Consider the following 12,458-nt stretch of genomic DNA (forward strand, 5'->3'; position numbering starts at 1 on the left):
AATCAGTGTTTTCACTTTATGAGGCGGCATCTCTCCATACGCGCGAGGACAACTGTTGCGCAGTGGCTGCCCGCGGATTCCCAGGAGAGGGCGGCCATCTTCTGCACCTACTGCCGCGACAAGATAACCGTGCCCAGCCACATCACCACCATGGATGAGATCCCTCTGACTTTTAACATCCCTTTGACCCACAAAGTGGAGAAAAAGGGACCAGCACGGTGGCGATACGCACAACGGGCACGAGAAGTCGTCGTTCACCGTGATTCTCGGCTGCCACGGAAACGGACAGAGCGCTGGATGACGGAAGGCGAACACTCCTTCACAAAGACTATGAGCCAGCGGCGGGCAAGTTATGCCACCATATGCGGGTGGATTGTAGACGCATGGGCTATGATACCGTCTTCATGTATTGTAAGAGCTTTCACAAAATCAACGCTGAACCGGAACCGGTCGGTGAGTCCGATTCAGATGATTAAGAAGAGGAATTCGGGACGTTAGACATTGAAATAGTGCAGCTGTTTAATTCAGATACAGAAGATGAAAACTTTGATGGTTTTGTGGCGGAAGAATGAATATTTTGTTCAATAAATGTGTCGAAACTCACTGTTTTACTTCCGTTGTCATTTTTTACTGTATGTTTCACCATGCGCCTAATAACGGTGCGCCTTATGTATGTTTTAAATACAGAAATAGCACACATAACTGACACTGCCTTTTGATACAGTGTGCCTTATGGTCGTGAAAATACGATAGTTGTATATCAGCCCTCTGCTGGGCCACATGCAGAGTTCCTTTCTGAGTTCTCTGATTTCTTATCTGACTTGGTCCTTAGAACGGACAGTCATTATCATTGGAGACTTTAATATCCATGCAGACGTTGTAAATGACGGCTTTAGAAATGGCTTCATTTCATTACTTGAGTCAGTTGGTTTCCTCCAGCAGATAAACCAACCAACTCATAGCTTCAACCACGCCCTAGATCTAGTTCTGACTTATGGTGTTGAGGTAGAACATGTGTCAGTGTTCCCTCAGAACCCACTCCTGTCAGACCATTCTTTGATCACTTTTACATTTATGATTAAGTATTCTTCTATGCTCTGAGCACAGTCTTACTATAGCAGATGTCTTTCAGATAATGCTGTAGCTAAGTTTAAGGAAGCGATCCCCTGCGTTGATCCCAGGACCACTGTGTGTTTCGCCAGTGATCAATCATTATAATCTTAGCCCTGCTGAGGTTGACTCTATTGCTGAAGGTGCAGCAACCTCACTGAGAATTACGCTTGATTCTGTTGCCCCCCTGAAAAAGAAAATAGTAAATCAGAGGAGGTGTGCCCCCTGGTATAATTCACATATCAGGACCCTCAAGCAGAAAGTGCGAAGACTAGAAAGAAGGTGGCATTCTTGTAAAATAGACAGCTATCATGTAGCCTGGAAAGACTCTATTAGTTTACAAAAAGGCCCTCCGCAAGGCTAGAAGAGCTTATTTTTCTTCTTTAATTGAGGATAAGAACAGGTTCCTCCCAGGTTTCTTTTCAGCACTGTGGCCAAATTAACCAAGAGTCACAGTGTTTTAGATCCACGTATCCCTTCTTCCCTTAGTGGTGAAGACTTCATGAGCTTCTTCACTGATAAAGTTCTAGCTATCAGAGAAAAAGCTAACCAGGCCATCCCAACAACTGGACCATCACGAGATGTCCTGACTGTGGGAACATACAGGTTCTCCAACGAGCCCTTAAACTCCTTCACCCCTATATATTTTTCTGAGGCATCATCGCTAATTCAGAAATCCAAGACCACCACGTGTCTTTTAGATCCCATCCCAACACACCTGTTGAAGGATGTTTTACCATTGATAGGCAGTTCTATCCTGGACCAGATCAATGGTTCTTTAGTGACAGGTTATGTACCCCGGTCCTACAAGGTGGCAGTGATTAAGCCGTTGCTTTAAAAAAACATCACTGGATCCTGATATATTAGCAAATTATAGGTCAATATCCAACCTTCCTTTTATCTCTAAAATTCTTGAGAAGTTGGTGGTGACTCAGTTACTGCAGCACCTGCAGAGAAACATCCTGTTTGAGATGTTTCAGTCAGGCTTTAGAGCTCATCACAGTACAGAAACAGCACTTCTCAAGGTTACTAATGAACTTCTTATAGCTTCAGCTCATGGACTGGTTCTGTACTTGGACCAAAGTTCTGTACTTGGACCAATCCTCTGTGGCACTGCCTGGCATGTGTGGACCCCCCCCCAAACCTCCTGTCCAGGATACAGGCGGTTATGGTGGATTTCTTCTGGGACCGTCTGCACTGGATACCACAGAGTGTCCTTTTTCTGCCGAGGGAGGATGGAGGACTTGGCTTGGTCCACCTGGAGAGCAGAGGAGCGACTTTCAGGCTCCAGTTTGTCCAAATGCTGCTGTGTGGTCCATCAGATCTGGTCTGGAGACCTGTGGCTCAAGCCGTGCTGAGGCGATGTGGTGGGATGGGGTTGGCAGCAACCCTATTTCTAATGGACCTAACAGGGGTCAGACTGGATGAACTCCCAGGGTTTTACAACGGACTTTTTAAGGTATGGAAGTTGTTTACACAGGGGAGGCGGGCCGCCTGCAACTCCATTTTTTGGCTTCTGGAGGAGCCGGTGGTCTATGGGGCCCGTTTCAGGTGTGAGGCAGGACTGTAACTGGCTCAGAAAATGTGTGAGGCAGGTGTATTCACACTGAGGCAGTTGGTGAATGTGTGTGGCCCCCGGTTGGACAATGCAACAGCACTGGCTCGGCACACAGGCGTGAGGTCAGTGAGGGTCCTGAACCAGATGCTGGGAGGATGGAGACACCAACTGGCGGCCAGTGAGCTGGAGCTGGTGAGCGAGTTCTGTAAAGGACGGAAACCAACCAATCATAACGACCCCTTTCCAGAAATGAGGCTAACGCCTGTGCTGTGGGATGTTCCTGGCTTGCAACCACTCTTAAGAAACGTGCAGCCCGTCGATTTAAGCTCCTCGGCGGGGAAGCTTATGTACAGAACACTGGTCAAGGTCCTAAACCAACGCAGCTTGGCAGGTCGTGTTGATACCAAATGGAGGACGCAACTGGCCCTCACAGAGACTCAGAGGCCAGAGTGGAGGGCCCTGTACAAACCACCTCTAATGTGGAGGGGCGGGGATCTACAATGGAGAATCCTTCACGGGGCCATCGCAGTCAACGGGTTCTTATCGCACATCAACCCAAACATCAGTGCCGAGTGTCCCTTCTGTGACCATAGGGAGACGGTGTTCCACTATTTCTCCGAGTGTGATCGCCTCTCTGTGCTGTTCCTGCTGCTGAATCAGATTTTCTCCCTGCTTGGTGAAACTTACTCACAAACCATCTTCATTCTGGGTTTCAGATACCACAAGAGAAGGAAAGCTAAGTGCCAGCTGCTGAATTTCTTCATAGGTCAGGCGAAACTAGCCATCTACGTGAGCAGGAGGAACAAGATAGGCGGGTCCTTGGACTGTGATCTTCAGACCATCTTCGCTCGGATGGTCAAAGCTCGGATAAAAATGGACTTTAATTTTTACCGACCAACGAACAGTATTGAAGAGTTTAAGAGCACATGGTGCCTAAATGATGGACTATGTCTGGTGGAGGAGGAGGAACTGGTCTTTGGAAGCCTCCTCAACTGAGTGTTACTCGGATCATGTTCTTGTTTTTTGTAATGTCAAATTAAATTGAGTTTTGAAAAATCCGCCCCCCCCCCCAGCCGGCCATCAGCAGGAGGGTCCCCCTACATGAGCCTGGTCCTGCACAAGTACAACACATGAGCACAAATTTTTGATGTCTTTGTCCAGCTCTCCCTTTTTCCATGTGATAAACTGTGCTGGCTACATTGGAATTAAATTGAAAATTCATTTTTTAAAGCACCTTTTACAAGCATATCACACAATCAAGCACTCATTTACAAACCATCAAACAATTTAGGGGTCGAGTGGAAGCAAGGTCATCATGTGATCTGAGAGTGTAGGTTTTGACTTTTATATGCAGTATATCTCACTGAGCAAACAAATTGTTCTTGATACTAAATGTTCAAATATCAAACATTAAACCTGCAGATGTAAAGGTGGCACCCTGTAGGGTAGCGAGTAAAAGGATGAATCATATATCTATATCTATTGACTATGCACAAGCTCAAGAGAAAGTATCACATGATTGTGGTCAGAGGTCAGTCCCTAACCCCCTCTAACATTCTGTAATGTAACTACTTGTTCCAGCACACCCACAACACATTAAACATTGGTTCAGCTGGGCTGCATCAGCAGAAAAGAGTGGGTGCCAATTTTGTAAGCTAAAGTCTGCAACTTTGCACCACTTGCAAACTGTAACTGATAATGTGTTAAGGGGACATGTGATAATTAGGAGGGGCACTGAAGTACCAAAATCTAGGGACATCCCTAACACAACATATCTTACTTTGAACACCAAGCCATCCCTCATTATGAAATTGATCATTTTTGGAAACCAGGAAAAAGTTGACCTTCATCAAAAGCACCAAGATCTCTGACTGACGTTCAACATACAGTATACTGTAACTCTCAAATCCCTGATCAGGAAGGCCATTGAGAGGATTATCCCCCCACACAAAAATTCACCCTCCCAACATTTGTGTTTTTTATTGAAAAACAATTTGACAGCAAAACTTTGTATTCTAGCAATTTGATTCTTAGCGTGGTTGGTACACAGGGGTGTCTGGAACAGGATTTTGGTTTATGGTGTTTAGTAACTGTGTTGTAATTTATTATTTAACCTTTGTGCGTGTGCTGTTTTTTTAATCACTGCTAGCTATTATATTGCTCACAGGGAAAATAGATTTGGTGTTAAAGTGCAAATAATGAACTCAAAATAACACATTTATATATTCAGGATGACTTATCATATTACAAGTTACCATATTACAATAATAAACACTGGGATCTAGTCACTACATAGAAAATGACAGCCCATAAGGCATTGTAGTTAAAGAGGACCAGACTGTAAAAAATACTTAGAGTCCTCTTTTTTTTTTTCCATCTTTTCATTGCATCATTTGATGACAGGCATGTTGTTAATTAAAATTAGCTTACATTACTGTGAAAATAAATTCTAAAAACAATGTTGGATAAATAGATTCAAAACAAAATAGTTGCAATAGGATTTGGATTTTTATTTATACATTTTCCAATTGAGCATCCAATTTATGTTGTCTCTTTTGCATTCATCATATTGTATATTTTGTGAATTGAGCATTTTGAATTGTCTTGCAATAATCCCAAACTATTTTTGTAGATATCACACACTGCACTCAATTACTTCATTTTAAAAACACACAATTACTTATTCTATTCCTTAAACAATTCTTGATGTTCACTTTTAAACAAGAATGTGAAAATCATTTATGGTGTAATTTATCAATAAGTCTTTCACTGCATATGTAGTTTTATTAAAGTAAACAGTTTACACAGAGCAACACTAACAAGACTAAATTTCTAATACTTAGAACTAGTTGCCTATAAAATCACCCTTAGTTGAAACTTGAGACAATGAAGAAATTATTTTTATTAAAGCAACAATTATGTTATGCTACGATATGATATGCTAAAGTTGTGTTTATTTAAATGAAGCACGAACGTCACGGCCCTTCAGATCTTGAGGGGGACGGTAGTTGTCCACCATGTAGTATGGATGTTCTCCCTCTTCAGTAATCAGAAGGGAACGGAACATGGCCATCTATTGAGGACAAAAATAGGGACACAGAAAAAGAAGAATGTTATTCCCATGTGCTCCAGCTTTTTGAAGATAAATCCAGCTCGTTAATAGCACACAAATATCCCCGCCTAATGGTGTTTGGGCAAAGCTGATTTTTAACCTATCAAATGCTTTTTCAAATTTCCATAATTGATAAATTCTACTTTTTTATATAATTTATTCTAATTTTCTATCACTTGAAAGTAAGGAAACATCAATATCACACTGAAGAAACTGCCAACTAAAGATACAAGAAACCTGTGTAATCTATATGAAACACCAGGCTTTCAAGTGAAGACCCACCCTTTTCAAGTCTAACTGGCTCTTTACACTTACACAAACACTTGATCCAGTCTGTAGTGTTTGTGGCTGTTTGAAAATGTGAGCAACTCCAGATCTCACTTAGGCTTGTTTAATATCTCAATTTTTAAATTTAAAAAAAAAATAAAAAATCTTATAATACATACAGTCGTTTATAAAAAATATTTTTTTTTACAAGAATAGATTTTGACTATATAGAACAGGGGTGCTCATTACGTCGATCGGGATCTACCGGTCGATCGCAGAGGTAGTACATACCGATCAGGGCGTGACATTAAACAATATCAGCCTATCATTCATCCCGTCACTTGATTGATATACAGGGCAGCCAGTTAGATGACAACTGAATTTGACATTTAGGTGACCAATCAAACGCAAACAACGGCGCTAAGTACGATGTCAGCCTATCAGCAGTCCCGTTACTTGATTGACCTTTAGGTCACCGCTCATGTGCAAACAATGGCGCTAAGCTATTCAGCTAATTACCTCTGATTCTAAGCCAATTAGTTAATTATTATGTGTATTTTGCAATATTGGCTCATTTGGTTATGAAAGGTACATCAACATACATTGTACATACAAAGAATCCTCAGTACATTTGAAAATAATTAGATGTTTTGCATTTTTGTGGTGGGTAGATCATTTTGATCATTTTGTAAGTAGCTTGCATGCTGAGAAAATGCACAGATTTGTATTGAACAATATGGATTCATGTAGTTATGCGAGGTACACCAACATATATAGATCATATAAAGAATTCTCAATATATTTATGAATAAATGTATGTTTTTAAATTTATAGGAGGTAAATCTTCTTGACTTGTCTTTTCAAAAGTAGCTCGCATGCTGAAAAAGTGTGGGCACCCCTGATATAGAAGGTTTATATGCCAATTGTTTTCAGTGGGACAAGATCATTTGGCCTAAATAGAAATTCTGACATATCTTCATATTATAATTAGATACATACGAGACTCATTCAAGTGCTTAAACCATGTTTCTATCTAGAACCTTGAACCTATAATAGTTTATCAGTTTTTCTGTCTTATAATTTTATATGTGCAATAACAGTACAAATATTTAAGAAATGGTAACTACCTGAACAGGGCTGACACTTATTGGCTCCTTAAGAACGATCCAGGTGACACTCTCCAAAAGAGGAGGGGTGGTCAGAGAACCATCATAGGTCCAATAATCCAAAAAACCTGGGAGAAGAGTAGCTGGATCAAAGTTAGAAAAGGTGGTTTGCTTTCCCTAGGACAGATAAAGAGAAAGAATGAGGAATTGAAGCATATACTCATCAGAGACATGATTAGTCTTTAATTAAACCAAACTGCTTAGTGAGTTGCGAAGAACTTATGTTTTACCTTGGTCTTAATGACATCCAAAGCATCCAAAACCTTCTGAAGCCTTGGGTTGGCAGCACCGATCTGCAGGAAACCAACAGAGATTAAACTTTGATTTCTTTTTTGTTTCTCAAAGATCAACTAATTGGTCATGAAAATAAGCAAAATTTTCAGGCCAATAATATGGTGCCCATCTTAATATGTAACCTGATTCCACTTACTAAACATTGGTTTAAGAGGCCAAAGCGATGCATAGGTAAAACCATAGTATATATAGAGTAGTCTACCATAGGTGCAGTAGTCAGACTGTTGAATGAATCAATACCAACCTTTAGAAATACCCCAACCACAGCGAGTCCATCAGGCTGGCTAGCTGCCTCTCCAAAGCTGGGATATTTTGTGTTCCAGTGTACAAGGTGCAGCTAAAAACAAATAAACAAACCATAAACGGACATTGTGGCCCGATAATTAAGTAGCACCTATGCATGTTTAATTTTCTTTCATTATTTCTATGTCCAGACAGCAGTGTCAGCAACTCATAGACCTGACATGTATATGTTAGGGTCCTGGGCGTTGTTTGGCGTTCTTTGTTGGTTGTTTTCCCTGTTTTTTTCTCCAGGGGGCGTGGTGCAGCCATTTTCCTACAGCGATAGCTGGTGACATTCACACCTGCTGCCTATTGCAAATCAGCTGGCTATTTAGGTTCTGGCCTCCTGTTCACCAGTGTTGGATTGTTCCATCAGCTTTGTGGTAGATGTGGACTCTGAGGTTTGATTCATTTGTGATTTTGTAATTGTTTCTTCATTCTTTACTTCACTCTTAAGGTCACCACGCCTCCCTCCTTTCATGAAGAATCGTGCAAGATCTTTTCCCCGTGCCGAGCAAGTTCCCCCCCCCCGCAGCGTTCAAGATTTCTTTCATTTAAAATAAACCCTTTTGAGACTCATTTGGCTGTTTCCTGTTCAAGCTAACTCTTAACTCTTAAGTGTATTCATTAAAAAAGGTACTACAAGCAGATATGGTAGAAACTGGGTGACACACTGTGTTAGTACATAGCTTCCTTACCTCAGAGGGAAACTTGACATTGTTAATGGTATGTTCTGAGCCCCTGTCATCACTGGCCCCCCAGTGGAAATGAAACTGCCTCAGACGATATGTTCCAGTAATAGGACCACCAGTCAGAGCTGATCAAAATAAAGGCAGACAGAGAAATTAGAGCTGGATTCAGGAAATATCAGGAGAGTATTTAGCTCTCTTCTAGTTAATTAACCTAGTGATGGAGGAAAAAACTCGAAAGATTAACTTGTTTTCTCCTAAAACACCGAACCACTGAATTCACCCCTAATGGATGTTTGTGGTGTTGGTCTGTAATACAGATCTCAACTAGCAAATCTGATAATCTGGTATTGAATCTTGACCTAGAGGCAACTCATTTTACCTTGTTTATGGTCAATTTATCAAGTTGAATCATACCTTGAATGTTTTAAACAAATTACTTTGGTAATCCAACAGATAAAAGGAAAATATGACCAGATGACTTGAGGAGCGCTCTTATTTGAAAATTGAATGGACAGTGAAATGAAATGGCATTCATGTCCTAATGAGCTCCAGATAAAGATGAGACTTATCAGAGTTAACAGACAACTTATCTGAAACTGCATGCACAGCAGGGTGGGGTCTTGAAGTTGGTTTGTCAAGACAATACCTAATACCTCAAATTTAGTGTTTTCGCAAATTATTAACTGTTTTGGTTTGGACAAAGTAATAAAATTCAGTAATATGACATAATGATGCCATTTGTGTCACTTACTGGAGCTGTCTGCATCATCCACAAAGTCCACCTGGAAAGAATGGCCATTATTGAGGATTCCTTTTGCGTTGGACTGGTCGTAGTTGAGTTTCAGAGGCTTGAGAGAAGGGTCGTATTGGGCTTCCATGGGCACAATGTTAATCGGAGACTGTCGAGACCCATCTGCTATAGGAAAATCCTTTGCCCATTTATCAGGTCCTGGAACATATTCATTTTTTAAATAGGAAATGATTTAAAAAATGACTGATTCCAATCCTGCAAAGCTTATGCAGTCTTGAAGTTGTCCTACCACAGATTTAGTATTAACTAACTTTAGTACTAATTGTATTTTTAAAATTTCAAACCTATAGCAGCATATTGTTAAATATGAAACACAGATAAACAGATAGATAGTCTTACCATTACTAGGCCCGTAACCCCAGGTGTGAGACATATTTGCTTCTATTTGTTAAACTGAGGACAGAAAAGGTTTATGTGGGACTTCCTATTGTATAGGTGCAGACGATCGGGTGCCCAAATGTGCTTGCTGTTGCTTTATATACAGTAGGTGCGCTATCTTTTTGTCAGACTGGAGGGTTTGGCCTCAGTTTGAACAGAGCATTAAGATAAGACCATATAAACTTCATCTTAGCCCGTCTACTTTTAGTTTGACCAAAAACACATCACATATCTCCAGGTGGACCATTATCTCTACCTTCATCAGTTCAATCACACCACTCCCAAGAAAAAAATGAGTCAAAATGCCAATGAATGTTCTCAGACATCCAGGTCAAAGAACTCTTGGAGTGAGAAAATTCAAGAACTAAGTAGTGAGACAAGATCTGTGAATACAATGTAAAAAAGCTCATTTCAGTGCTTTGTTTTAAAAAAAGTGAAAACAGGAGCCATGTATACGACAACTTTGTGACAGATTCAGAAAAGCCAGCTGTCATGTCTAAAGAAATTCTATTATTTGAGGTTTAAACTGAAAGGACAAAAAAATTTAAAATTTTGTGCTTCCTATACAGGGTCCATAAAGAAGACCAAAAATCAACATGCTACCTTTTGACTCACTTATTGTAAGGTAATTTCGCTTTAAAGCTCTTTAAAGTTGTCAGACGCTGCTAACATGAAAAGATAGATATTTGCTGCCATCTACTGGTTTTCTATGTGTATTGGTACAGTATGAATATAAGAATTGAGTATAATTTTGAGTGAGTATAAGCATAAACATAAGTATATGTATATTAAGAAGTACAACACAAGTATAAGTATAACTATAAGCATAATTAACTCTGAGCATAAATAAAAACTTCCACTGCCATTTGCTTAACTAACCTTGGTACTATATTAAAATATGTGTGATCTATAAGTTATCATCTACATTCAAAGCAGCCATAAAATATTTACCCAAAGTTATGCTTGCTGGTTGATCAAAGCCAAGTTAAATAATTGTAAAGGATAAAAGCATGCTTTCATTTGATGGCATCAAAAGTCAAAAGATGTGTCCTGTAGTCATGAAAAAGGTTGAAGTTATTGGGACACATCAAGTAAAACCAAACATCTAAGATTGCTGAGATGAGAAACCATCAACTTCGTGGATTAAATGTCTGAAAACAAAACTTGAATGATTGGTGTTCTCTTTAACATTATATTTAACATTAAAAATCAAATTGTAGAAAAACAACAGTAGAAGAAGGGCTATGTTTAATAGCAAAATTAAGATAATTTCCTTATGCACAATGCGTAGGGGGCTCAAGGGATTGGACTAAACAGCTATAGTGGCATTCAAAAAATACTTATCAATGAGGCCAATCAGGGGAGGAGGGGAAAGGCTTCAATTTATAGGGAGCATAAATATTGGACTGATGAGTCAAGGTCTACCATGTTCCAGGGTGATAGGTGCATCATATCAGCCATCTCTATTCTTACCCTTATGCATTATGCCTAGTGCTTATCTTTCAAGCCTGCTGCCTACTTTTCAACCTGTGGGAGAGATTGGAGTTTGCGGTACTTGGTCAGGTCTAGGATCAGAGAGGTTATGAACATAAAGGATGGGCAGACTACATGAATGACCAGGTTATGGATTATTTTTTTCTTCCTGGTTTTTTTCTTATGCACGGGCATATTCCAAGATGACAAACGTCAAGATTCATCAGGCTCAAAATGTGAAAGAGTGGTTCAACGAGCATTAAAAAACATAATTTTCACGCATGGATTGGTCACCACAGAGTCTAGACCAGGTGTCGGCAACCCGCGGCTCTCAAGCCGCATGCGGCTCTTTAGCGCCGTCGTAGTGACTCCCTGGAGCTTTCAAATATGAAAATGGAAAAAGATGGGGTGATTTTATATATATCGATTTTAATATAATTTCTGTAGGAGGAAAAACATGACAAACAATGTTTTCCAATGCTGTAAAAATGTGTATAACAAATATTTAATTTTAACTTCTCATTATAATGGAAGTTAAACTCAAAGCATCATCGTGTAGCCACGTGGTGCGTCATTCTCCCCAAGATGAGCTGCAGGGAAAATAAACATTTAATCATGAATGCTCATTATGTATTTGTAGCCTACGTATCATTTTAAAAGTAGTCTACAAATACATAATGAGGCTTTAAATTATTTGCGGCTCCAGACAGATTTGTTTTTTGTTTTTTTTTGGTCCAATACGGCTCTTTCAACATTTTGGGTTGGCGACCCCTGGTCTAGACCTTAGCCTCATTGAAAATCGTTGGGATGTGTTGGAAAAGCCTTTGTGCAGTGGTCCGAGTCTTCCATAATCAATGCAAAATCTTGACAATAAATGCAGCGCTGGACAAATTATTATTAATTAATTATTTTTGCTACATTGCAGAAGTCTATCGAAACGATGCCACATTGAATGTGTACTGTAACCAAAGCTAAATGTGGGCCGAACCACATATTAGATTGTGTGACTTTTTTGGGCCAGGCAGTGGCTATACACTTGTGATCTCAAGTGAATGAGCCAAAGTGAAGGTAATCGTGAAAATCATATTCTATTTCCGTTTAGACTTCAAAATAAAATTTACAACGTTTAAGAGTAAAAACAGCGGCAAATGAATACATTTTAGGTTAGCCCACAGGTCTCAAAATAAGAATATGCGCCTAGAACTGACCCACCTGTATAAAGATGGCTTATTACATATAAGAGTATGAAGCAAAACTCACCTTGGTGCCTTGTTATTGTTATAATCTCTTGTTATATTCTGTAAATTATAGAGCA

The 12,458-nt window shown here is 39.9% G+C and overlaps 1 protein-coding gene across 1 annotated transcript; it reads right to left on the bottom strand.

Moving 5' to 3' along the window:
- Positions 1-5,157: 5,157 nt before the first annotated feature.
- Positions 5,158-9,791, bottom strand: cahz (carbonic anhydrase). The gene is made up of 7 exons (XM_057057837.1): positions 9,632-9,791; positions 9,233-9,430; positions 8,488-8,606; positions 7,752-7,844; positions 7,444-7,506; positions 7,175-7,330; positions 5,158-5,741 (listed from the first exon to the last, which is right to left on the bottom strand). Exons 1-7 carry the CDS (start codon positions 9,663-9,665, stop codon positions 5,622-5,624), a joined length of 783 nt encoding a protein of 260 aa, XP_056913817.1. The 5' UTR covers positions 9,666-9,791; the 3' UTR covers positions 5,158-5,621.
- Between the last annotated feature and the right edge of the window lie 2,667 nt (positions 9,792-12,458).

The sequence above is a fragment of the Takifugu flavidus genome, chromosome 15 (assembly GCF_003711565.1).
Source record: "Takifugu flavidus isolate HTHZ2018 chromosome 15, ASM371156v2, whole genome shotgun sequence".
NCBI lineage: Eukaryota > Metazoa > Chordata > Actinopteri > Tetraodontiformes > Tetraodontidae > Takifugu > Takifugu flavidus.

Excerpts from the sequence above, each read along its gene's own strand:
- cahz (XM_057057837.1), bottom strand. The coding sequence starts at position 9,665 with ATGTCTCACACCTGGGGTTACGGGCCTAGTAATG. Across the intron at positions 7,845-8,487 it reads ATGTCAAGTTTCCCTCTGAG|CTGCACCTTGTACACTGGAA; the intron begins GTAAGGAAGCTA and ends ATTTGTTTTTAG. Across the intron at positions 7,507-7,751 it reads TGGTTGGGGTATTTCTAAAG|ATCGGTGCTGCCAACCCAAG; the intron begins GTTGGTATTGAT and ends GGTTTCCTGCAG.